General features: G+C 27.1%; 2 protein-coding genes across 8 annotated transcripts in view; one reads left to right on the top strand and one right to left on the bottom strand.

Moving 5' to 3' along the window:
* The window catches only part of LOC142322927 (cellular tumor antigen p53-like), a 42,546-nt gene extending 18,073 nt beyond the window's left edge, over window positions 1-24,473 (top strand). Inside the window, exons 3-8 of one of the 2 annotated variants that reach the window (XM_075362017.1) lie at window positions 1,713-1,752; window positions 10,886-11,125; window positions 13,626-13,815; window positions 15,962-16,214; window positions 18,343-18,580; window positions 24,128-24,473. In XM_075362017.1, the coding sequence (XP_075218132.1) occupies window positions 1,713-1,752; window positions 10,886-11,125; window positions 13,626-13,815; window positions 15,962-16,214; window positions 18,343-18,580; window positions 24,128-24,265 (1,099 nt within the window). In that variant the 3' untranslated portion in view covers window positions 24,266-24,473. Of the gene's footprint in view, window positions 1-1,712; window positions 1,753-5,305; window positions 5,385-10,885; window positions 11,126-13,625; window positions 13,816-15,961; window positions 16,215-18,342; window positions 18,581-24,127 lie in introns of those variants that run through there. The other variant, XM_075362018.1, reaches the window with a different exon arrangement.
* Window positions 24,474-26,346: 1,873 nt separating this feature from the next.
* The window catches only part of LOC142323790 (putative gustatory receptor 28b), a 70,047-nt gene continuing 68,659 nt past the window's right edge, over window positions 26,347-27,734 (bottom strand). For 3 of the 6 annotated variants that reach the window (XM_075364003.1, XM_075364002.1, XM_075364001.1), the window contains one exon: window positions 26,354-26,645. In XM_075364003.1, the coding sequence (XP_075220118.1) occupies window positions 26,562-26,645 (84 nt within the window). In that variant the 3' untranslated portion in view covers window positions 26,354-26,561. Of the gene's footprint in view, window positions 26,646-27,734 lie in introns of all 6 variants that reach the window. The other 3 variants (XM_075364004.1, XM_075364005.1, XM_075364000.1) reach the window with 3 other exon arrangements.

Below are 27,734 nucleotides of genomic sequence, written 5' to 3'. Positions count from 1 at the left end.
TCTAACTAATCTGCTAACTTAATAGAAATCCAACCAAAACAGAAAATACTGAAACCTCGCATAGGTTTCAATAAACAATAAAGGAAAAAAAGAAATAAAAAAAGGTTTGATGGATAAATAAAGGACTGGTTCTGTTTAATATAACTCCATTTCTTAAAAAAAAAATTTGTTGTTAAATAAAATAGAACTTATTTTTGATAGTTTTTTGAAGTCAAGTGACAGAGATTAAATTGTAATGCAAGAGAACTTCTAGATGTAGCTAGATGTAGCTAGAGAACTTCTACATGTGGAAAGGGTAAAATTTTTTTAAAAAGTATTACCATATTTTATTGTGTGAGAAATCAGTTTGGTGGAAAATTTGTCTAGTACTAAGCCATGTGCTATGATGAACATGTAATCATTCTTCAATGATACAGGATTTTTTTTTGTCTTTTACAGAATAATGAAGGTGATAGAAGTGAATAAATTATAAGTAAACAGTAAAACACCAAAGTAAAAAAAGGACTTTCAGTTTGAGTTCTTTTTTTTGGAAACCCTTCATGATATTCATAATGTGCAGTTAGCACTCTTCCACTGTAAAATCCATAAACAAAAATTTTATCTTCGTAGCACTCTTCCTCTACAAAATCCATAAACAAAAATTTTATCTTTGTATTCTTCATTAGAAAATTGTAAAGGCATTTTTGGTTTTGATATGCACAGATTATACTGCATTCACTTCTATAAGCTTATAAAGTTATTCAAATATAATACCTAAAACTTAATCATTGATCAGCTTATACTGCCAAATTATGAAAAAAAATTCTCAAATAATTTAATTTTTAAATTCAGTTTTAGGTATAAAAATATTATAACCTACTTTAGAAGGTAACTTAATTAATTAACAACTTTATTTATTAAAATCGTCATTTATTTAATTTTCATCCATTTTTATTTATTTTGAGTAATTAGTTTTTATATTTTTTGAAAAATTATAAAGGTTTGTGGGTTTAAAATTATAATATTTATCAGCATTTTTTAAAAATAAAAGTCAGATTTCTTAAAATTTTATTTGTTTTTAGAAGACTACTTTTGTTTTTACAGTATTAAATGCTCAACAAATTTTATCTGTTTGAGAAATTCAATTTTATTTATTTATTGGCAATTTAACTAAATAAATTTATACTGAATTAAAAAAACAATTTCTTGACTATAATTTTTTCAGCTTTACAATAATTTTCTTAGAAACTATTGGAGATGAAGTTCTGGAACACATTTAAAAAAAATAATTTTGAATTAAAGATACATATGTTATCATCAATTTTTTGAAACAGAAATCGGAGTAAAAATTTTCATAGATCTGACTTGAAAACAAAGCATTTCCAGACCTACAGTATATAAAATTTCCAATTTTTGTTTACTATGACTTCCTGAAATTATATTTTTTCATGGAACACTATGTAAACTGCATAATGTATAAAAATAATACATAAACAGAGTTAACTTTTGTTGCATTTACAAAATTATGAATCGTTTTTGTTCATCATTTTATCTGAGGTATTTCCTGTAATTATACAAAAACAGTTTATAGAATAAAATTAAAATGAATATTACTTATTCTATTTTAAATTTTAGTATCTAACTTTTCATATTTATGGTGTGGAAGCATGTCCTTTGTGTTTGAGATAATATTTAGCTCTGGTGTTAATTTAATAAAGTGCTCTTATTTTCAGGTCACAAGACAACCAGAATTTCAGTGTGTTTTTGGAACAAGTAAGATGATATTAATGTATTATGTAATATTATTTTCAAGTAGTATAATAATGCTTAATTTTAATAATTGTAACTATTATGTAGTTATAATTTATCTCTTATAATGATAAATGAAATAATTATTGATATATCAATACCCTAGTGTAATAAACTGATAACATTCATTATTAAATTTGTTTTATTCTGATATTTATTTACTTACAATATTCTCTTTTTCATTATCTTATCATGATTTTTACTTAACATCAAAATTACATTAATATTCTATTTTTGTAATTAGTGTATAATGGTATTTATTGTTAGTTTTAATATTATTTTTAAATTTTTCATGAGTCTGTTCTAAAAAGAATCTTCTATTCATCGTTACAATTGTGTAGAATATATTGTTTGCTTAATACAATAGCTAATTTACTTTGCTTTGACCAAAAATTGTGTTATACTGCCTGCTATGCCTTCATATCTATTCCCTCTGAGAGATCCAGTAAGTGTCATTCTCCCAACAACATTTAATGGCTAACTAAATTCAAAGTGAAATTTTCAATAATTATTCTTATACATAATATCATTTTAGAATTAAAATATAAAGAAAGTGTTCAACAAATATTTTTAAATTGATATGTGGATAACGCCCAACCTAAAAAAATTGTCAAAATATGTAATAAAAACTTTTACAAACTTTGATACTATTTATATAAAATTTTAATTTTTTTTGTGGAATCTGGTTCAACAAAGTAATATAGAATTCACAGTAGATAACAAGAAATTTTTGTTGTAAGGAATTAGAACCATTAGGTAATTTTTTTAAGAAACCAGTATTTAATCTAGTCCAGTATATATTCCAGTTCAAAATAAAATGATCCTATGATTATCATTAAATTAAAATTCTTATTTTTTATTTTTGAAGTTTGCTATTAAAACATATAGATGATCTAAAAAAAATGCTAGAAATTTATTTATTTTGCATGCTTAATAAGTATGCATTGATTAATACATATTTATTTCTGGGCTCTTGGTAAGACAGAAAATTCCTTAAGATTCCTTTATCTATTCCTTGGTTCCATAGTCCCTTGGTGTAGTGGCGAACTCATCATCGCAAATCAGCTGATATTTTGAAGTCAAGAGTTCTAAGGTTCAAATTCTAGTACAGGCTACTTTTATATGTACTTGAATACTATATCGTGGATACCGGTTTTCTTTGGTGGTTGGGTTTCAATTAACCACACATCTCAGGAATGGTCGACCTGAAACTGTACGAGACTATACTTAATTTACATTCATATACATGTATATCATCCTCTGAAGTCATACCTTACGGTGGTTCCAGAGGCTAAACAGAAAAAGAAAGGTTCCATAGTCAATCTAATAATTGAAGTATCTATTATGGGAAGCTGGGTCTTCTAATTTTTCTGAGAAAAATAAGTTGTATATTTATTATTAAAAAATCCTAAATTATTTTAAATTATAAACTTAATGAGAAACCAAAATAGATTAAAAATTTTTCTGCTTTTATGAAAATTATTTTTATTACTTAAGTCATCATTAGAGACATTAATACTGCTATTACTACCCTTTGATTCCAGTTGAAGTTATTGCTGGCAGTTTTTTAGGCCATTAAGACATGTGCAGTTTACATCTCAGCTGAAGACCGATGCTGTACAGTAGATTAGGAGGAGAGTGATTTAAACAAACAATGATTATGTAATAATGCCATATGTTTGGAGATTGTTTAGTATGATATATCTGTTTAAAATTTTTACAAGTAAAATAAACAGAAAATGTTCAATAAATAAATGTAAACTTTTTATAATTTTTACTTTCTACTTACAACTCAGAATTGTAGTTCATGTTTTTACCAGAATTCTACCAGAGGAGATATGGATTAATATTGTTCAGAATTATTTTTTTCTTTTTGTACATGGTCCTTTACATTTGTACTTAATAACATCTGGACTCATTTTTGTTTAATTTTTTTTAGGCTATTAGTAGTTGTATTCCATCTGTGTAATGTCAGGCACTAAAATATGTCAGATTTTTTAATTAAACTTTTCTAACGTATTTCCTATCTAAACTGTTTAAAAGCTAGTTTATAAAACTTTCTGGCAAAGTATACATAGTGTTAAAAGAAACTTAATTTTGAATTTATTAATGTGTCGAAGAGGCTGGCTCATAGTCCAGTCAATAGGGATTTTTTTGACAAAAAAATTAGTATGCGACTGGACGTCGCATATAAAAAAATTGAAGTACGTCCAAAAATTCGCGGAGAGAGCGATGTTTTTATTGATGTTACGAATTCAGCTTTATTCGCGCGTTACTGCCGCGAACCGCTTCCTCCTCGATGACAACCGCCCGAGCACGCTCATTTTTTCGAAGAAGTTTAAACAAGTTTTACTTTAATTTTTGGTCTAAACTTTTTCCCCACTTGAAAGTACAAGTCTTGAAGAATATATTGCACTTGAAATGGACACGCAAACGTTCTTAAAAGTTAAAGTAATTACAGATGCCTGAAGAGTCTTTTTATAAACAAATTACAATATCTCAGCAACGAATAAACCAATTTTCTTGTGTAACCACTCATTGAATTCGGAATTCCAAGAGCTAACTTTAAAAAAAAAAGTAAAGAAGCAAATTTTGCAATAAATATTGGCTTTGCAAAAATCGGCCATTTTAATTGTTTTTCGGCATTTTTGCAGTAACTAATTAACAAAATTCAACGTTTAAGGACTTAAATTATAGGTACTGCAAATGCTCACAACTTTTATTGAGAACTTTTCGCCTTTATGAATTTGATTTGATCTGACCTGATAAGCTTTTTTTTCGTCTTGCTAAAGATTAGATTATCTGTTATGACAATTGGAATTTGGTCTCCGACAAATCCATAGACCCATATTTTGTTTATTTATGATTCACTCAATGAACATAGTGTCCTCATTGTATAATTCAACAATTCCTGACAGACTGCAACATGATTGTCTTTCTGTCTTTATATTTTCTATAAAATAAACTTTACTGTAATGTAATGCTTTAATGTGATCAAACATCGTGATGCTTTAAACTTTAATGTGATCACTAGCAGATATAAAAATCAACATCATCCCACATTCCCCTTCAACTTCCTCTATCTATGAAGCAAGGTACTCATTTCATTTGGGTTGGTTAAATGTACATTATGTTTAAAATGCTGTCTTTGAGCTGAATTCATATTAAAATTACATTTCGATTATATGTTTATTTATTTTTTTAATTTTGTTGGCATTATTTTAGTTATGTTAAGCATTCTTTTTACTGAATATAGAATTAATTTTTTCATTTTATATCTTAAAACTGAGTACCCATGTACCATTATGTTCTTTAATAAATATTATTATATTATTATTTATTTATTAATCTGTTTGGATACAAAAATCTGTAAGCCTTGATAATGAAGGGTGAATTATTATTTCTATTCCTGTCTATGCATCTATTTAGTACATCATTTATATATCATGTTGTTGTTTGCAATATCATGCTTATATTATTGTAAATTGTTTATTTTCATTTAATACTGTTACTCATCTGTTCTTATAGTCATAAAAATCTGTTTTCTTTTAAAAACAAATATTCTTACTATCTTTTGCATTATGTTGCATTATTTTGTAAGTATTTGTATTAATAATAATATATTTTTTTATTATTATGAAAATAGTAAATTATTATTTTAGAAATTATTTGCTGGAAGCTTATAAATATATAGGTGTATTATGTACTGTGTGTTTTTTTTAATAAAAACAATACAAAGCTACTTTAAAACCAATAATATAAAAATCTGATTAATATTTATAATTACTGAACTAATTACAATTTTAAGAATAAACTTGAAACATTTTTAGATTTATATAAAGAAAAATTATTTTCAATAAATATTTTTTTAAAAGAATTCTAGAAGTAATATTATATATAAATAATTTTACGCTATGGTATAGTGATTGTAGTAAATATTATATTAGAAAGACTGGGTAGACATTCATCCACAAATACAATGGATACATACAGGCACTATACACAATAACAGAATTGAATTTTGCAATTACTTCATTGAAACATATATTAATCCCAACATAAAATGTTTTTACACACCACACTAAACCATAAACCAAGATCTTAATGTACTAGAGTGATATAAAATTAATAAATACACAGAATTAAAACAAAGACAAAAAAATAAATTGAACTTATTATTTGTTCACAATATTAAGGGTTTTCCTAACCATTTTTAAGACAAGCCATTTAGACAACAGTTGACAGAAATAACATTTGATAAAAATAAAATACATAATTTGAAAGTTAAGTCATTAAATATTTAATAATATTAAAGTGTTATCTTGCTTCAACGCGCTGTTTAAAAATTATTCTATAAATTCTGCGGTTATCATATTTATCATTATTACACATGGTTTTGTGTTTATATAAATTCAGTCATTTTGTTTAATGATTTTTTATACTATAGGAACATGGAAAGTTTGAAATGCAATGGAACATTTTTCAAATAAGTTACTCTTATAACAATGTATTTTATAATTATTTATAGTTGCATTACAATAATTAAAAAAGAAAAAAAAATGTTTTTAATCTATATACTAAGTGCTTGACTATAAGGTTATTTATGTTACTATTGGTTTTTTGTGTTTTTTACTATGTATTGAACATGCTTATAGGTCAGTGAAAAGTATTTAAATATTCATTCATTTATTTGGTAATAATGGATATAATCATCTGTTTTTCCTGTTAATTTGAATTGCTGTTTAAAATTGTTAAGCTGTGGTTTTAAGAATATCAAATGAAATAATATTGTTAAATAAAAAAAAATACACAGACACACATGCACGTGCACTCATGATGTTTATGTGTTTGGGTGGCATTTGAGTCAATATTGCATTTCTTTAGTAAAAGTTGTCTGTTGCAATATGATCCTTTGTAATTTTGCTAGGATGGCTTAACATATACTGTAATGTCACTATGTACATTTTTAGAGTGCATATGTTTACATGTTTATTATTACTTGTTTATATATATATACACACACACACACACACATGCACGCACACACACACACACACACACACACACACACACACACACACACGCACACACACACATACACATACATACATACACACATACATACATACATACACGCATGCAGAGTTAATAAAGTAATGGCAATTGCTAAATAATTTTTCGACAGTTAAAAATAGAAAAATGAAAGTTAGCAAATGCTCCTACTTTAAAACAATCTATTTTTTGGTATGAGACCACTGTTTGGGTGTACTGTAGACTACTTTTGAAACTAACTGTGAAAGATATTAAATGGCTACCATTCTAGTTGTCACAATTTGAAGATTTTAACATCAAAATTCTTGTTTTCTATTATTATTTAAAATGCCAAATTACACCCTACCATTTCTACTTAAATTTTTTAAGTTGTCCCCCAAAAAGATTGGGATGAAGTGGTCTCCTAGAGAAAAATGACCGTTACAAGGTAGATGAATTTGCTAAATTCTATTTTTGTATGTTTAGGTGTTGAAAAATTATTAAGGGATTGCCATAATTTGTTAACAATATATATGAATAAGAAATATATAAAAATGAAAATAATTTATTTAATAGTTTTATTAATTATTTCCCTTTCGCACTAATTTATAAATATGAGTAAATATAGATTATCATAAACATAGTGAAAGTAATATCTTGCATCCTTTGAAAGGAAGTATAATTTTAATTTTGAGTTGTTAAGAGATTCTGATATTAAATTAGCATTTCTTTATTTACTAATACTATTCTAATATTTTTCCTTAAATTATATAAACCCAATTACTGTAGTTTTTTGCTTTGATCTGTACAGGCTTTATGTTCCAGGAGAATATCTCCATATAATAATTATTGGAAACATAGATTGATTAACCTTATTGCAGAGCAATACTAACTTTTTTTCTCAGTCAAGAGTATAAAGATAAATATTTTCATTTTTCTAACTTTTTTAGAATACATTTCCTTCATGTTATGCAAAAATAGCTGTTTTCTTTTTAATTCTGATAAACCTAAGAGCACTTTTATCTTCTTGAGACCATAAATTTTAATGAAGTAATTTTACATATTATTAGTGGGCATCGCCTTGGTGCTGGTTATGTAGCAGCCATGCAGTTAGCAAATATTATTCCCACAAAATATTGATTAGACGAAAGAGATACAGAATACAGTTTTTATAAACTTTTATTATGTGGAAAAGGATTCATTTAGTCAAAATAAAAATTTTCTATAAAGTAATTTCAAATTTTTTCCACTTGATTTTTTTCTGCGAGTAAGAAAGGATTTGTTATTCTGAGTAGCCCAAACATTTTTTTCCTAAACAGTGGGATAGAGCCTTGTTTCAGATTAAAAATAATGTTTCTGTTAAGTATGAAAATTAGTGTGCTTTGTTTTTTCTTTAACTGGTTTTTTATCTGTGATTAAAATAAACTACTTATGGAAGGTTCATCAAAATCATTTTTCCTGCTATCCGACAAACCACAAATTAACTGGTAGAAATTATACTAAATAGAATATAATGGGAGCTGTCCATTTTTTTAAAAATACCTATTAATCTATTGATTAAGAATAATTGTTATATTGTGAACAATGTGTGGACTGAAATTCTATTTTATATGTTTATATATATATAAATTTCAATAAATACATGTATTGTTAATATTAATTCCATGTTAATGGCAAGGCCCAATAGATTTACATTCTAATTTAGGCCTAGGGGTTAAATAATGCTCAAACTGCTTTAACATAATTGAGTTTTTTGCTTGATGTAGAAAGAATTTTTGAAAAAAGAAGAATTTTTGAAAATACAGAAAGTTAGAAAATGTTAAAATATTCCAGTTTTGGATAATAGAAGAGTTATCAGACCTGGGATGGTAAACAAACTTTTTTGACAATATTATGTTCTTTAACATAAGTGAAAGTAGAGTAAACTTTACAAAAGAATGATATTTGAGTGGGCCAAACTTTCTTTGTCATTAAATATTTTTACTGACCCTCACATGGAAGAAACTGAAAAAAAAAATGAATTGAACATTGCTAGCCAATTTTTGTTAATTAAAGAGAGACAAAAATCCCTGGGAAAGAAGTAAAGAGTTCCCAAACCTTTACACATCACCTTGATTAAGTTTTCTCTTGATATTGGTGAAAGAGTTCACTTTAACAAGAGTTAGTTGGACATTTCAAACCCAACGGGTTGATCTAGTGGTGAACGTGTCTTCCCAAATCAGCTGATTTGGTAGTCGAGAGTTCCAGCGTTCAAGTCCTAACACAGTGTTCTTTGGTGGTTGGATTTCAATTAACCACACATCTCAGGAACGGTCGAATTGAGACTGTACAAGACTACACTTCATTTACACTCATACATATCATCCTCATTCATCATCTGAAGTATTATCTGAAAGGTAATTACTGGAGGCTAAACAGGAAAAAAAAAAACAAGTTGGACATTCCAATTTTGTGTTAATACCTGTAAATTGTATTAATAGCACATTATCTGTTTCTTATCCTTGAAAATGGAATACATTTTGAAAATTAACAGTTCAAGTGTTACCATAATTCAGTTTTTGTTAATTTAAGGAGAGTCAAGGGCTATATAAAGCATGGGATCCAGGAGGAGTGAAACTTATTACACTACTGAGGATTTTATTGGCCCTCAAATGGAAAACTTATTTTAAAAAATAATTTTAATATCACAGTAGGTCTATTCTCTTTTTTTCTTAGTTAAGGGAGCTAGGAAATTAGGGACTCATGGCTTGGGGACAATTGGGTCAAACCTCTTTATGCCAGTATGATTTTTTGTTCTTAATAGTAGAGTATGTTTTGTAAAAGGAAAAAATGATCCAAGGTGACAATTTTATTCTAAGAATTTAACAAAAAAATCTGTATCTGGGTATGCAAGGGAGCCAAGACTCTCTGATATTATTAATCCTTTTACAATCTTTTGAAGCAGTTAAGGTTTTTTAAAAGATAAGCTTGAATATTGCAATATTTCATTTTTATACTAATGTAGGGGGCTCGGGGGTTAAATGGTCAAGGAGCAGAGGGTTAAAATCTCAATCATACTATTCAATTTTATGCTTCTCCCTGAAGGTAATGAGTATGCTTTGAAAAACAACTCATTTGTTATGGCAACATTTCCTGCTATTTAATTGGTTTATAGAAGATTATATTTTTTGTCTACATTTTTTATTTTTTGTTAACCTGTTAACTTCAGTTTATTTACATACTATGCTGTAAATATTTAATTATCAGTATTACATATTTCAATCGTTGTTTTTATTTGGTTGCTTTAACATATGAACCATAAACTGCGTTCGGGTTTAAAACCTCCTGTTTTATTTTTAAAATTCAGATTTTAATATCTCCTGCATAGATTTACATTCTAATTTAGGCCTAGGGGTTAAATAATGCTCAGACTGTTTAAACATAATTGAGTTTTTTGTTTGATGTAGAAAGGATTTTTGAAAAAAGAAGAATTTTTGAAAATACAGAAAGTTAGAAAATGTTAAAATATTCCAGTTTTGGATAATAGAAGAGTTATCAGACCTGGGATGGTAAACAAACTTTTTTGACAATATTATGTTCTTTAACATAAGTGAAAGTAGAGTAAAGGTGAAAGTAATGGAGAAGGTTCTACATCCTATATAAAATTACCTTTATTTCATTCTAAGTGATCACATTAAATGTGAAACAACTGTGAGAACAAATGAAATACTCATGTATTGTCTTATGACAAAAGCTATTACTCATTTCCATGTAAATTGTTCTCTTATTACTAATTAAGTACAATTAATGTTAAATATACCTAGTTTATCAATAAATCTTAAAAATCTTAGAATTACTTCATTTGTATGTACAAAACTACACAAAAATTTTGTAAAGTTGTAATTGTAATGCAGTGATATAATGATTGTAATTGAAATTATAGCTGGCAGCATTAAGGTGTATATATGCTCCAATGACTGTAAAATACAGCTGACACTTCTTCTTTCTGTCTTAAAGTCTATTTCTCAAAATATAAGTTTATTATGGATATAAAATAGATTAACGTATTTTGTTTAATTTTTTATAGGAAGAATACGTTGATATAAATCAGATGTGTGATTCAACACAAGAAGTGAAACATGAGTCATCAAAAGATGTTAACAATAGTTGTAATGGTGGAGGACCAATCATGTGTACACTGCCTTACACTACTAACACCAGTATTCGATTGTCAACTGGTAGCCATCCAAGTATTATAGATTATGCAGGACCATATGATTTTGAAGTGTCATTGGCTGGTTCAGCTTACAGAAGAGGATCATGGGTTGTAAGGACTACTATTGCAAATTATGCAGATTTAAATTTATGTGTTGCTTCCTGTTACAATTTTATTATGTATTTTAAAGTATTTTTTTTATTGATGCTTATTAATAATTTATGTACTGTAAATTTTGAAAAAATGTTGGTTTTAAAATTATGAAAAATAATTTATGTATATGCTAATAATTGTAAGTTTACATTATACTTGCACTTTTCATACAGTAATTTTTAAAATTTTCAATACATTTATAAAGGTTTACTTAATTTACATAATCTAGTGGTAGTTAATTCCATTCTTATTCTGGTAGTAGAAACTACTATTGTGTCTTCACCACAGTTTAAATGGTAGTTATCTTGTCATAGGTTGAAATTTTTCTGACATTTTCAAAATTTGTTCATCCATTGTTGTGAATAATAAAAGGATACAGTTCAATGAGGAATATTCATTCGTTCAAGCTTTATTTTTGTACCTTAAATATTTTAATGTAAATTGTTAAACACCAGTGTTTACCATTTAATTAAAAAAAAGTGTTGTGATATACCTACGTTCACTTCGTGTTATAAATTAACGACAAAATTATTTAGCTTGTTTCTCTTGGATATCTTTTTTACAACAAATATATATTTTATTTAAAATAAATGTAAAAAGTAATATATTAGCTTGTTTATAGTAAAATGTTTCTAACAGTGTTTATCATCAAAGCTAACATGTGATATTTGTGTTTAATGACTTTTGCTTTATACTGTTGTTCATAAAAATCAATATTTATTGTACTGTCTTTTATAAGTATTGTTTACAATTTACTTGTGGTGTGATGGCATTAATTATTTATTTGTTGTAACTAACATGTTGGATACTCACATCATTTTTTACATTATCTGATTGTAATTAATTAATTAGTAACTCACATAATAGTAACATTTTTTTTCTAAATAAACAAAGCTGTAATTTTCTTGGAAGGGGGTAAAATTTTTGGCTAATTTTTTTCAAGAAATAGAGTAGAGTAAGGAGTATCAAAAAATTATGATTTTTACATTTTAAATGCAGTGCGGTAACTTGTGAGATTGATTTCAATTTAAAATAAATCTTAAAAAAATATTTTTAAAATTAAAAAAAATATTTGTTACTACAGGCCATGGAGTGGGATGACAATTTCTAGTAGTTTGAAGATGACCTATGAATGTAAAAAATAAAGATGCAAGAAACTCCCATTAACTCCTTTCCAGAAGCAAGATATAGCTAAAAAAGGGAAGATATGTTAAGTAATTTTTTGGGGAGGCAGTGAATATTAAATAAAAATATTTGGTAATTTGTGATCTGTATAAAAAATCTTCAACTTTTGTAAGAAATATTTTTTGCTAAACTTCCTCAGTAAAGGTTTAAAATTTTATTTCAGCCAAAACATCCACCAATCTTTGCAAAAATTTAACACATTCATTCCACTTGAAGCTAGTACCTGTCTACAAAGTTTGAAAAAAATCAGTCAATGGGCTTCAGAGTTTAAAGATCAACTACAGGCCATCATACATACATACATATATTATGACAATAAATAACTAAACTTAAACCAAAAAGAAAAACAGAAATTGAAGTTGTGGAATTTAATTTTAACTTCTGGAACTAATTTGGACAAATTTAAATAGTAGTGTTAGGCAGATAATTTACTCGTATGATTTATATGAGTAGAATGAATTATTGGCAATATAAAAAATATTAGTCTTTTATTTAAATAAAAGTGGTTACTTAGGTTGAAATATGTCAATGTCAAATTTTGAAAATTTTGTTTTAAATTTAAAAAATGTAATACAATTATATTTTTATGGATGATGATTATAAAATCCAATAAAACAATTTCTTCTATTTTGAAACATACCAGTACAGGCTTAGCATTTTTAAATTACGTATAAAACAGATAGATGCTTTATAACTAGCAAATTTTATTAATGAATTGATTAAATATACTGAAGCTCATGATTTAACAGCTTATTTTATTTTTACTCTGGTATAATATTCTTGTGTATGTTGTAATGCTTTATAACTTTAGATCAAATTATTTTACAAACATGGTACTTTGACAGAATTAATATTTATTATGTTTTTTTTTTTTTTATTTATACTGGTGGAAAATTAGTGATGAAAAAAACTTTTATGAATTGAAACTTTTATGAATTGAAACTTTTATAAATTGAAGTATATATAGTAGATGAGTCATTTAAATTACCATTTGTAACTCTAGGCAACACATTGATATTGCAATGATTATTTGCTATGTGGCATGTAGCTTAAGCTACAGTGGTTTTCTTTCCTGTTATATACTGTGTATGATATTGCAATGAATGAAATAAAGAAAGAAAGGCTGGTTTTCTAGAATTAGCAAGTTATTAAGCAGTGAAAATATTAAGTTGAATTGTATGTCTGATTCACTTATAACATTTTTCATTTATGGTATTGTGAAAATTGTTACATTATGAGAAACAAAATTAATTAGTAGTTTTTTCTATTACAGTATTCATCGAAGCTGAAAAAAGTGTTTATTGATGTACATAAAGTTATGTTGATAAAATTTAAATTGGATGTAAATTTTCCTCTGGGATTACGAGTTAGAGCACTTCTTGTTTACACAGTCCCTGATCATATAAATAGAGCTGTAACACGATGTACTCTGCATAAATTTAATTCTGATCCTAATCATCTAGGTATGTTATCATAGTTTAATCAGTTTTTAGACACTATTATTCATATATTCTGTACCGACCATTGACAGCCTTTCTCCATTACAGAATGGTTAATTTTTCTGCTCTTTTCATCGAGAATGTTCTAGGTTTGAATTATGGTCAGCCTTAGTATTTTCACTCTCAAACATTTTTTTTTTTTTGATTGATGAATTAATTCACCACAGAAGTTTACAAAGTAGCTTGTACGTGGGAATATGAAAATGGAAATTAGTGTATAGTCAGTTTGCAGAATATAGAACAGAGCAAAGATGTCACTTCTAGGGCTGAATAATATCACCTAATTTCAATGGGGTTGTATGCTGATGTGCAGCAATGTGGCTCTTTGAAGAAGGAAACAGGAAACCCCAGTTTAATCCTTACTTTCACTAGTAAGCCTGGCATGATATGATTATTATTCTTGATAATGACTTTCATTTTTGGGAGTGATTTGTCTTTCATTTCAAGTTAGCTACACCTTTTATATTGTGGTTGATTCCTATTGTGGTAGGATACTTTATATGCAAGTATTTAATGAATAAATTTTGTCCATGGAATTTTGTTCTACTGCATCATGACTATTAAAGATAGAGATTTTGGACTATGAAAAATGTAATTCTGTTAATGTTAATTTTCTCCAGCATACAGTACAGATACAGCAGAAACTGCTGATTTAATATTTATGGCTTTTGTTTACTGCTGTCTATAAATAAACAAAATATTCCAGAAATAAGTTATTTCATAGCATTAGTTGTAATGTTTTCATTGGCTATGAACATTAAGTAATAACTTGCTTTAAGGCCAATTAAGATTTTCTAGCAATTTTTTTACCTATGTTGAAGAAAGAAATGTAATTTTTGCAGTATCTCTAAACATGCACACCACTGCTTAAAGGGAATTTAAAATTCTGTGTAAAAACAGCTAAGTTGAAGGATATTTCAAACTCCTGAATTATAGGAGTGTTAAGAACGAAAGTGATGACAATTTAATGAGATTTGACAATTGGCATTAATAATCTTAGTATACAAAGAAATGCAGCAATGAATAAAGAATGATATTTAGACAGCCAAGCATCACCATAAATTGCTTTTTCTATATGATGAAGTTGAATTCTCTTTTATTAATACAATTTATGTAATAAATTTAGAATCAATTGTAAGAAACATTGATTGGAGTTTTGTAGGGCTTAAGTAATGTTTTTGAAACTTAAAACAAAAGTTTTTATTAAACTGTAAACTATTGTTTTTTGTAAAATATACATTTAGTAGCCTTTTATTTTGAGTGCAGGCTGGGTCTATATTCCACCATTCATGACAGAGAGAGAGAAAGAAAGAGAGAGAGAGTGCAATTAATAAGATGCCTTTTATTGCTTGTCCCTATCTTTCATACAGCTGTACATCTGCGATACTGAGATTGTTTTCTCTGAGAGCAATAATCTTCTTAATCGCCTTAAAAGTAGAGCATTGATTCTACTTTGAAGGCTGAATATCAGTTGCATTCTAATGGTTTTGGTATGCTGATAGTTCAATGACAAAGTTAGCGGAAAAAAAATTTTAATCCTTTAGTTCTCAGTAAGTCCAACATGGAATGTTTGTAACTCGTGAAAATATCTGTGCTGATTTTGGGAGTGATCTTTTTATGTTAGATCTTCTATTAGTAGTAATTTATAGTACCCAAAAAATTCATTTTATGTAATAGTTTGAGTTCTTGAATACAAAATAATTAATTAGTCTGAATTTAACTACATAATACATATTATTTAATAAAAATTCAGAAATACATTTTACATTTTCTTAAATTAACTGTTCAGATAATTCATGAACTTGATGTTTATACATGAATTACTGGAGTCTATTGTGCTTTTTATTATTATTTGTAACGTTGAGTTTGTTTTGATTATGAATACTTCTGTAGTTACATTTTTATATTAAGTATGTCAATGAAAAAGACTTACATATGTGTATAGGTGTAGAGGATGGATAGGTTTTTTATAATAGAACACAGAACATACTACTGCAAATAAAAAGCAGAAAATCTAAAAAGTATAAAAAAATCTTCATATTTTATAACCTAGTTTAAAAAATAGTTATTTATATAAATGCTAGTAATTGTGTTAATTCTCTTGTTTTAGCTCATGCTAGGCGTGAATTATGTCTGTGCAAAGATTATAACTTAGTCGGACATGTATTAACTACAGATCATGTGAGTGCCATCTATGAATACAACCCAGATAGTGAACGTCATAGTGTTGTAATTCCTCTCAGTTTTCCTCAACCAGGGTCAGATACTCTTACAGTTGCGTACCAATTTGGATGTAAAACTTCTTGCCCTGGTGGAATGTCAAGGAGACCAGTCAATATTATATTCACCCTTGAAACTCCTAAGTAAGCTATTTTCTAAATATGTTTTTGTTATTTTTTAATAAAAAAAAAAAATTAATAATTTAACTCTATACTTATCATACTTTATCCATAATCATTAATTATATTTAGTTAAATAAAGCATTCTTACTGGTACCAACTCTTTTTATAACCTCCTGTAAGAATTTTCATGTTTCTTAAGAATAAAAGGTTTCATTAATTTTCTAAAATTTCTTTCTTTAATTCTTCTTTGAAATCTTTTGCTAAAATATTTCTCAGTAATATATCTCAAAATTATTTTCCTAGAGAGGAACAGAATCATAATTAATGTCAGAAATATTTTCTATAGTATTAGAAAAATTAAAAAAAAAATTGTATCCTTTTGAAATCTTTTTTAAAAAAAAAACTCAGTAGTAAATCATAAATGATTTGAATGAAGGAGTTAGAAATCTTTGTTAAAAGTGAAAAAAAATGTTTCATCCAAAAGACGGTACAAATTCTAGGATTAATTTTTCCTATTGTCATGTTTACTGTTATGGAATTATAAGTGTGCACTGATTTTATCTTTTTTTCTAGAGTAGATAATCTTGTAATACAGGCATATATTCATGTATTACAGAAAAAAATGTTAGGACTAAGGAAATACACAGTTAATCAGTAAGTCTACATTTTGTAATCTTAGTTTTCATGTAGGTTGGAAGGGCTATTTTAGATGTAAGTGAGGAACTATACTGCTGCACTGCCAGAGTGGGGCAAAAGACACACTTCATGTGCTTGCCTGAGTATGTGTTTTTCTGCAGGCAGCAGAAGTCTGCATTCATTCCACCTCTCCATCCTTTATATTCCCATTACGCCTGCTCACCAACAGCAACACATATCCAGGGAAAAGCGAATTGACTACTGAATCGACCAACTATGCTTACAAAAGTTATATTTAGTGAAATTTGCATGACTGTACTCTCTACAATAACTCCACTTGTCACATGTATATTTTCATCCCCCAGAGATTATAAATAAACTTTTTGTAAATATCTTTATAGCATCGAGTATTCTGTTGGTGAGTTGATCCTGTACATAATACATGATTTCATTATAAAAAGGATATTCCATGTCTTCTAGTCTTTCATAATTGTAATGTATTTTAAGTACCTGAGATACAAGAGGTATCATTAAAAAGTTTATTTTTCTAAGAGTTATGATGTTCACTATATAACTAAATTACTTGCAAATGATATGAAATTGATCTATTTTGCAACATGTCCAAATAATATTGTTTCATTTTGAAGAATCTTAATAAAAATAGTTATCATTATTAAACACTCAATATGGTTATCTATATTCCCATCTAAATTTTATTTATGGGTCAAAAATTGTTTAAAAAGTCAGATTGGTTTTCAGGATATAAAGATTGGACTGTTAGAAAATTATTTATCTGTAAATATGAATCATCTGTGTGATAATGAGGTTACTGTTTGTATTTATGAATGCATGACCTGTTTTATAAAAAAAAAAAATTGTGAAAAATTACTTTTAAGTCACTTGGAAATTATTCTTCCAATGGGCCTTTTGGAGCTAACAAGCAGTACTTCTTCACTGGTGATACTCCGTAACTTCATTGAAGAAGGTATTGGTAATACCAATTCAGTGCTGGTAATTTTGTTCATTAGAGTTATCTAGTAACTCTACTAATGAAGGTATTTCTAATTAACTCTGAAAGATCCTTTAGAAGAATAACATACAACTTCCATATTACTTCAAAGAGAATCATTTATAATTTTGAAGTATTATCAATTTTCATTAGCTTTTTGGCAAAAGAAAGAAAAAATTATCATCTATTATTAAAAAAATTCATTACATCAAATTAGAAAACTGAATTTAGAATTAACTAACTCATCATGCATTAACCACTTCCATTTCCTATTAATTAATTTTATACCTTGTGATGCTGCTCTGATCAAGATTTTCTCACTTTTTTCTTGAACTTTCTAAAATAAATACTTTATTACTGACTTTTTCTTATTTGTTAAGTAGTGCATCTTTCTTAAGTGATTTATATAATTTATTAGTAAATGTACTAATTAAAATAAAATATATAGTTATTTATCTTATGTTGTTAATTTCTGATAACAAAATTTATTATGTATTGTCCTAGTGGTGACGTAGTTGGAAGGCGAAGTATGTCTGTTAAAGTCTGTAGTTGTCCAAAACGTGATAAAGAAAGAGAAGAGAATGACTTTGATGAAGGGCGATCATCAGTCTCTGATAATCGTATGAAAAGAAGGAGATCAGTTATGAATGATTCCAAGACTAATTTAACATCAGGCTATCACAAAAGAATAAAAAATGATGTAAATCATCAAGACGTACTTGAAGATATGTCACCACACTTGGTTTGTTTTTATCTTGTACTTGACTTTAGTTTTATTTTTTATTTATGGAAAAAGTGATTATCTATGCTGCATTCTTAGATATCTATTTACTATTCTTAGACACGAATGACTGCATGTGATGTGTGACTGAATGATGCATGTGATACACATCTCACTTATATTTGATGAAAACTACATCATGCGAACATTTGATTTGTCCATATTTGATGAAAATGAAATGAGTATATAAAGTAGAAATAGCAAGTCTATCTATGTCTATCTATGGAAAAAGAGTTGGTAGGTAATTTAAAGGAAAAAAATGGTATTTGTGAAATATAAGGTTTTTTCTTTTAGGCGAGTAATTTACCACAAAAGCTCAATTTATTAAGTTGGAAAATGAAATGGAGATTTTGTAAAGTATAAATAATTCCAAGCCTAACTACAATTTGAATCCAAGACCTTCTAGACAAAAGGTCGAGTTTCTAGTATTCCACTATGGAGGCTGGAATTCTAGCATTAATACTCTTTTTTAGTCATATAAAAATAAATTAGACACTTATAACTAACTGTATTCAAAAGTCTTATTTTGTTTTCAATATTATCATTCACATTAAGAAACTAGCACATGTGCATTTAAATCTCTTTTTCTATTCATAAAAAAAGTTAAACTTATTAAATTTTATTTTTTTTAAGTAAGCTTTTATTACTTGAAGTTGTAGTACATCTTAAAAAAACAAAAAAATAATTATCTAGTTGTTTTTTCTCAGGTTATACTTATTTGTAGTGTCATAAAAATCGAATTCTATTTGGTGCTTCATTCCACTCAAAGGTCAAATTCCAGAATTTGGTTTTGTAATTTTCACAACTAATAATGTCATAATTTATTTTATTTTATTCCTAGAAGTAGTCTTGTTTTTGAAAAGTCAGCCAAATTTATAGTAAAACCATCATTCTAAATGAATGACATTTTTGTTACTAGTCATGACTTGTTATTTATCAAATTAAATAAAAAACCTGTAGAATATTACTTTTTTTAATATGTTTCTGAAGAGACTTTACTGATTAATTATAATTATCTAAATTTTTGCTTTGTGAAAAAAAATAAACAAAAACTACATTACTGCATTCTTGTTTATAAAAAAAATAACTCTAAAAAAATTTAAGTAGACTTACAGAGAGATTCATTATAATGAATTACCCTTTTTCATGATTTTATGAGCAATTATTTTAAAAATAAAACTTAAGCAGTTGTATTAAATAATGATGAATTTTTCAGTAACTACACACTTTGGTTATATAATTCATAATTAACAAACATACTTAACATTTTCTCAAAATACGTTTGTTTTTTGCTTTTTTTGCTAGATCCTGACTTCTTTTCATTGTCTTCTTGGATCTTGTTTGTCTTGTCTTCTTTGGTCTGGTTGGTAATAATGTTTCACCAAAATCAGTAGTCAACAATTATACAAACACTAAACATAGATTAATCATGTTTCTTATTATTTTCACACACTCCACATTACAATTAGAAGTATGTTCTTGTTGAAAGACCATACATACTGATATTTTGTAAGTTCTACATTATGATGATAATGCTGAAGGAACAGATAAAGGGTTTTGTTCCAGGCATAGAGGTTCTACTATTACTGTTATGAATTTATACCTTGATAAGATAGAAAAATATTATTTTCTTCAGAACTTCTAGTCTGCGTACGCATGAAACATGATAGATATATCTACCATGAGATTATCTTTTATATTTGTTCCCCAAATATGCTGACTGTAATTATGAAAGAAAAATAATATTTATCTATTTTCCTCTTTTAGAAATAACATCCAAATTTTTGCTCACAGTTCTGTAGAAAACAAATACATCGGCTTCTTTGTGTTTTTCTGCTTGAACTCAAAAAGTAGAATTTATTTATTTCTAAAATAAATAAACTCCTTTTCTTTTAATTTGCTTCAATTCTTTGTGAAATTTTTGATAACCATACTGAATATAGTATGTTTTTTATAGGGAATAAATCTTGAACCTAGAGGTTTTTGTGAAAGATTATCAATAAAAATGTGAAATAAAGTAAGAGAAAACTTACCATCACACTATAAAGAATACATTTACTTGTATTATAATCAAAGAACAATTCATCCACTGCATGCTTGGTATCCATTGACTCTAAAACGTAATGTATATTGAATGGTTCATTCAATCTTTTAAAATGGTTTTGTTAAATTGTGCCCTAAATGAGTATATTATAAAAAAAGGTTTGATTGAAATGAGGGTACCAGAAAAAGTAATTGTATTAATAAAAAATATGAATTTTGTAGAATTTTCATAAAAACATTCTAACCGTGTTTACTACGTTAGAAAATGATATACAGATGGTGTATGAACCACTCATTTTGTTTTTATTTTTGCTGTAATTTTGCCTGATGGTTTACAGAATAATGTAAGTAGATTTTCCGTTGTGCTATTAATACTTCTTTTCTGGAGCAGTCATTCTTCTTGTTACCTATTCAACTTGTTTAGTGTCCATGAGTGAATGTTGCAATCTAATAATTTTGTTGTATTTATTTTTAAATCTAAATATATACATGCGAGTTAATAAACTTTTTACTCATATTTCTTAGTTTGTTTTCCATTGATTAGTTTCATCCTATCTCCTAGGACAGCTGCTTTGTATTGTGGAGATTGTACTTTATTATTCTGCTGTTGTTTGTTGATTTGGCAAAGTATTGTTATTCTATTTTTTGGGGGTTTCAGGTGTATTCTGGTTTTATATATATGTATATATATACATGTGTGTATGTGTGTGTATGTATGTGTGTGTTTATAACTATCAATATTCAAGCTAGTAAAAAAAAACTTCTAAGCTTCTAATGAATATTAAAAAATTCTGTCATTAAAATCATAAGCTGCACTTCTTAATTTGTTTTTGAAGATTTTGTGTTACTTGTCTGAAAACATCTTCATGTTCCTTTATCAGGGCAGCAGTATTTAAAATTTGAGCAGTTAATTCATTTCATGTATTAACTTTGAGTATAACTCAAAGTATAACTCACTTTTCATCTAACCCTGTAAACAATAATTTAACGTCATGAGATCTGGATACTTTTGTGAGAAATTAAGAGGTTCTTCATGATCAATCTATTTTCCAGAAAAATGTTCATTAAATATTCTGTTATTTGATGAGTAGAATAAACAGGAGGTCAGTCATGGAAAAAATATATTTGTTTGTTTTGACAGTTAGTCATTCCTCAGCAGAGAGGAAAATTCATTCTGTAAAAATTCTAGGTACTTAGTCCTGTAAGATAATCTTCTATTATGAAAGGGCCAATTAATTAACTGGTTATCTATCATATCACATCAGTCATTCATCAAAAATATATACTGAAAATTTTTATCCTCAGTAATATGTAGATTCTCTTCTGACCATCAGTGAGAATTCTGATTATTGTTACATTTATGGTAAAAGTAACTTCACCTGTAAAACAGTAGTCATAAAAGTATGCAATGGTTTACAATAACCCATTCACAAAATTGAGTCACACAATATATATCCTGGCTGAAGGTGCTGCACTTACTGCACATGATTTGAATAGAATTCATGAAAAATGTAATGTTTACTGTATACAAGTTTTTGGAATAGTAAATTATCTAGTTATTCTCCAGAAACTTGTTTTTTGACTATGTTCAACTGTTTGAAGAATATTTTCAACTTCATCTACATGTTCAAGTCCATGTTGAGATGAATCATGAGCACTAGGAAGAGTTCTCCTCTTATGAAAATTAAAAAAAATCCTACAAATGCTTTAAGGCCTGGAACAATGCATCTAGGATTTGTACAGTGATATTCTGCAAGTGTTAGCATTTCCATTGTAAAATCCATACTTGTAAACTATATATGCATATTGGATGAGTGATTAGCTAAGGCTAAAACTAAAATAGAATTTTAGTTTTTATAGATACAAATTGAATATAAAATTTAAACATGAAATTTAAACAATGAACTTTAAACTTTAAACAATGAATTTAAAATTAAATTCTTTTAGTCACAGGATTAAATTCAGATTCAAATAGCAGATCACAATTCAAACAGTTGAGTATCTGTCATTACAATATTATATGAACAACAATGGATAATGTTCAAACTAATTTTCAATTCATTTAGTAAGTGATGCTGACTAGTTAATATCTAAGTAATAAAATTCAGTTAAAATTATTATATAATGCCATTGATTTATAATTAAAATAGCTACATTAATTAAATTTCATTCTGACTTTTCTCAATTAATTTGACCTTTTTTTGATCTAATTTTCTCAGAATTAAATCCTCTAAAATTTAAAATTCAATTTAATTAAAAAATGTATAATTATATTCTCACAAAGATTTATTTCTTATGTAGCAATTTAACTAAGTTATTTACATCAAACCTACAAATTATGTTTGACTTGTTTGTTGATTTATTGGTTTATGATTTGTTGGATTTTTTGGTTTTCCATGACTTTTCTCAAAAAAAAAAAAAATTACATACAATTCTGGGAATCAATTAAAGAAAAGAACATTTTTTTGTGTCAAATAATATATAAACTTACTAATTTTTTACTATAATTGACTACTGAATTACATATGGAACAAAAAGCCGGGAGAGATCTTATGGTAAATGTAGCTTGAAAACAAATTGTTACTGAACCTGTTTATATGACTTTTTCTTATTTCTAGTTCTAGAACCACCTCCCAAATTAGTAACATTTTGTGCATATATGTGTAAGTAATATACTGAATGTATTTTTATTTATTTTTTGTATTCTGTTAGATAAATAACTTTCATATACAAATTAGGTATTAATAATCAATTTTCAAAGTTTTACAACAGTTATTTACTTTGTTAAACCAATTTTTAAGAATTTAAAAATGAATCCATTTGCTTACTAATTTTACTTGTGAAAAATAATTCTAAAATGTGCTATTTTTTATTGAATGAAACTTAAATTAGATATTTAAAAGCGATGAGAAATATGATTTAAACTATTTAATTATGTTTATTTCTAAAGAAAATGTTTGAAAATATTTTATTTTATACCTCTAACACATTGTTAATTTATTTTTTATGCTAATTAATTCTGAATGGAAAGAAAATTTTCACTGTATACTTTGAGTAGATAGTCTTCGACATATTTTTGAGATAAAATACATTTTATAGAAAAATTTTATAAAATAAACAAAAAATGAATTTATTGTACATTATATGAATTGTTACATTTACATTGTCATTGTAGTAACCGATAAGATGTACTACGTTGAAACAGGTGAGCCAATTATTTCTTGAAATATTTCAAAAAAATTAAATGAAATATTATAATACTTTAGGATTTTAGTAGCTATCTTAATTTATGCTTCGTAAGATCAAAATTGGTTACAAAGTGTGAAGGGTTCCAATTCAGTATATCGCTTAAATTTTTTGTTTGATGTCTAGTGGGAGTATTTGGAACTTCTTAAATTGTAATAATCTATTTAAAATTCACTACAAGTTGTTTAAGTCTAATTTTCTTTTTATTTTGTTTTGCAGATTAAAGTTGAAGTACTTGAAAAATTATGTACTCAGATAAATCAGTTGCTACAAACTTTCAGTGTCGTTTGTGAACAGTTACATGGATTACAGCAAGCTTTTCACAGTATTTATAATTTACTTGGTGATGCTAAATAATTGTTTTTCCTGAGAGTAAAGTAAAGTGAAGGTGATTTATTCACTTTTACTTTTTATGTTACTTTAGGAAAAAAACAGTTGAATCACATTCTCAAAACTGATTAATTGAAATCGTCTTTAAGTTATTAAAATAATTTTATTTCTAAAAGTATTAATTTTTATATATAAAGAGTAGATTAATTTTAATGTAGATTTTTTCCTGTTTTTCAGTGTCATTTATTTTTAATTTTAACCATTATTCTTCATTTTTAAATTAATATTTTAGAGATTTAATAAAGAAAGATTTTTATTTTATAATCGCTTTTGTTTTTTAACAGTATTATTTTGAAAATAATTCAGTTATATTTTCTATTTTTAGAAGTTGTATTTTAATTTTAACTAGTAATTTGTAGTTTTAAATTTATAAATAGAGTATTTAAATGGTACAATAGAGAGAACTGTTTATTTTAAGATTGTTCAATTGTATTTTTTATTTTTAGTAATTATAATATTACATTTATTATTTTTTTTCAAATAAATAAGGATTTTGTGTTTATTTTGTTTTAGTTTTTTTTTTTTTTGCTATGAATGAGTGGGTATCAACAATTATTGTCATTAGCCCGGTGGAAATTGGTAGTGTATGAAAAGATGCTGTGCTACTTTTGGGTGTATTTTTTAATACAGACCTAATGCAGTTTATCACAGCTTACGCTCGAGTTGATAAATATAAAATTGTTGATTAGTTGCTTCCAAATTTAGGAAAAATTTCTTTATCTCCTGGAATTCTGGGTGGGATGGCTAATCATTACACAAAGAAGCGTTGAAGTACTTCCTTTGATAGCCTTATTTGTTGTTTATGGTCTCTGAGGGCAGATAATAATATTAATATCCACTCCTTTAACATTATCCTTTTCATTCTTTCTTCTTGAGGATTTTGCTTTGACATCCTCTGAATCTACACTAAGCATACGGGGACCAACAGAGTTCATGTATCCTTGGTGTTTGTGTGTGGTTTGGTGTTCAGAGCTCTGTTTATTGACCTGCCTTGTAAATGTATCCTATCTGATGATGGTACATAAAAAGATGAACTTATAACTGCAAATGCTTATGGAATAAAGCTAGACTTACTAATTCCTTCTAACAAATTCGTAATGAATGAATTACGAGATAACATTGAAAAAAGCATAGTTATGAAGTGAAACAAACTACCATGCTAAAACCTAATCTGGCTCTATTCTGTTTTTGGTCTTGCTTTGTTCAGCTTAAATCCTCATCCTGTTTAAGCTCCTCATCCTTAACTTGAACGTCTTGCCTTGATCCAATTTTTTAATTGAAAATTATTTTATTCATTGAATGAATTCAGTTCTGAGACTTGGAATCGATCTAAAAGAGTAGATGTTTAAACTATTCTGGGATATAAACAGTTTGTATGTATATAAGGTGCAGTTATAATAGTTGACATGCTATGAGTGAAAATATCATCCCACTAGAGTTTAATTTGGTTGCTCAAAACCAATGCATATGAAAGATTACCATTCACTTTTTAAAAGAATATATTTACATTTCTCCAACCAGTTTTCCGGCTACTGCTGGGTGTGTGTGTGTGTGTGTGTGTGTGTGTGTAGGCAAATGTAATTACTGCTACTGGCTTGCCAGGCATGATGTAGCTGCAGTGAAGTTTAAATATACTAGTTAATATGTAATTTAGAACAGACTTGGGTTAATCGCTCCTAGACGTGTGGTTAATTGAAACTCAGCCACCAAAGAATACTGATACCCATAGTCTTATTAGTATTTGAATACTAATTCAAATACATATAAAAGCAACTGACTTTACAAAGACTCGAACCTTAGAAATCGTGACTTCAAAAATCAGCTGATTTTGCAATGACAAGTTTAGCCACTAGCCTAACCTGGCGGGTTTTTCAAAGAATAATATGAATAAAATAGTTAGTTTACAACATTAATTATATAATATTAATTAGCTATATATATATAATTATGAAAGAAATTAAACACAACACTTAATAATCTAAGTTGCAATATCTGTTATGACTAGACACAATTATTTTAGATAACATTTATTTGTTCTAAATTTTCATACATTACACTTTTTCCAAGACAGTATTTATTAATTAATGTGTTTATTGTTAAAATATAATAAAATTGAAAAGCAAGATATTCTGCATTTCTAAATTATAGTAAGTATGTTACATACTTATTTTAGAGTAGGTATAAAATCAGAGATGTTATTTTAACATAATTACAATATTTATTATTTTCTGCTATAAAATGTTTGGTTAATTTTATAAAATTATCAAGTATTTCCAAGTAGTGTTGTTGTGTCTGAATTTTGGAATTGTATTAAAATAACCAGATATGTTGTAACAGCTCCTGCTACCTGAAAAGTAGAGAAATTCAAATCATCAATTACATATGTGTATTTACTGCAGGGGTGGTGGGTGGGGGTGGATTTGGTAGGTATAGACCCCCTCCACAAAGCTTTTGAGTGTTTGTAAGTTTATGTTAATCATATATATATTACAAGTATATTTTCATTACAAGGACTCAAAACCAAATTATTATTCCTAGTATCTTTGCTTACAGGCCAAAGATATAAATAATAATTTATAGAAGTAAAAATGTAACTTAAGGTCTGGGATCAGTGTTGAATTATCAGCTCTTATTAAGTTGGCCTTAACTTTTAGTTTATTTCTATTCTTTTGATAAATGTTTTTGTAATCTAATGATGTGCTAATTATACTTAAGTATTTCTAGTTATTTCTTTCTTATTGATTAATACTGCTCTCTGATTATTTCTGTTCTTGCAGACCATCAAGGCAAAATTATATTTCCTTCTAAGTAAGACTGACTCACTGATTGCTGCCTATATCAACCTGAATCATTGCTGCTTACTTAGCCTGGGATGATCTGATTACAACTTGTCTATCTCAGTTGTGTATATGAGTTTAGTTCAGGATCAGCAGACAATAGAGATCTTTCAGTAATCTCTTAACTTTTATGAAAATCACTAACTTTCAACACAAGTTAAAGAACTCATGAGACTGATTTTTAAATAGATTTAAACAAATCAAATGTGTTAAACATTCATAAAACTAAATCTAAAATCATAAAATCAGCTGGTATAAAATCCCTCTACTGACACATAGTTCCCACTTCTTTACTAATTTAAATTATTCATAGATTTTAAGTACTGATTTCTCCTTTCAATCAGCTGACCTTCACGTGATCTGAACTAAATCTATCACCATTCAGTTGTAATTTCGATCAAATAATAAAATTAGGCATTTTCAAGATATTCAAGAGACAACTGCGCAACACTTTCTTGTCATTTCATCACTGTGGCCAACTAAAGGAAACCCTTCACAGTCATCACTTACAACATTTATTTTACATTCTTTGAACCTTTAGAATCTAGCTATTAGTAACATTTAAAAGTTTTGACAAAATTTATGCATACAAATTGTTC

Source organism: Lycorma delicatula, chromosome 4 (assembly GCF_047948215.1).
Source record: "Lycorma delicatula isolate Av1 chromosome 4, ASM4794821v1, whole genome shotgun sequence".
Taxonomy (NCBI): Eukaryota; Metazoa; Arthropoda; class Insecta; order Hemiptera; family Fulgoridae; genus Lycorma; species Lycorma delicatula.
The sequence above is the reverse complement of the archived record's forward strand: the minus strand, read 5'-3'. Positions and strand labels throughout refer to the sequence as shown.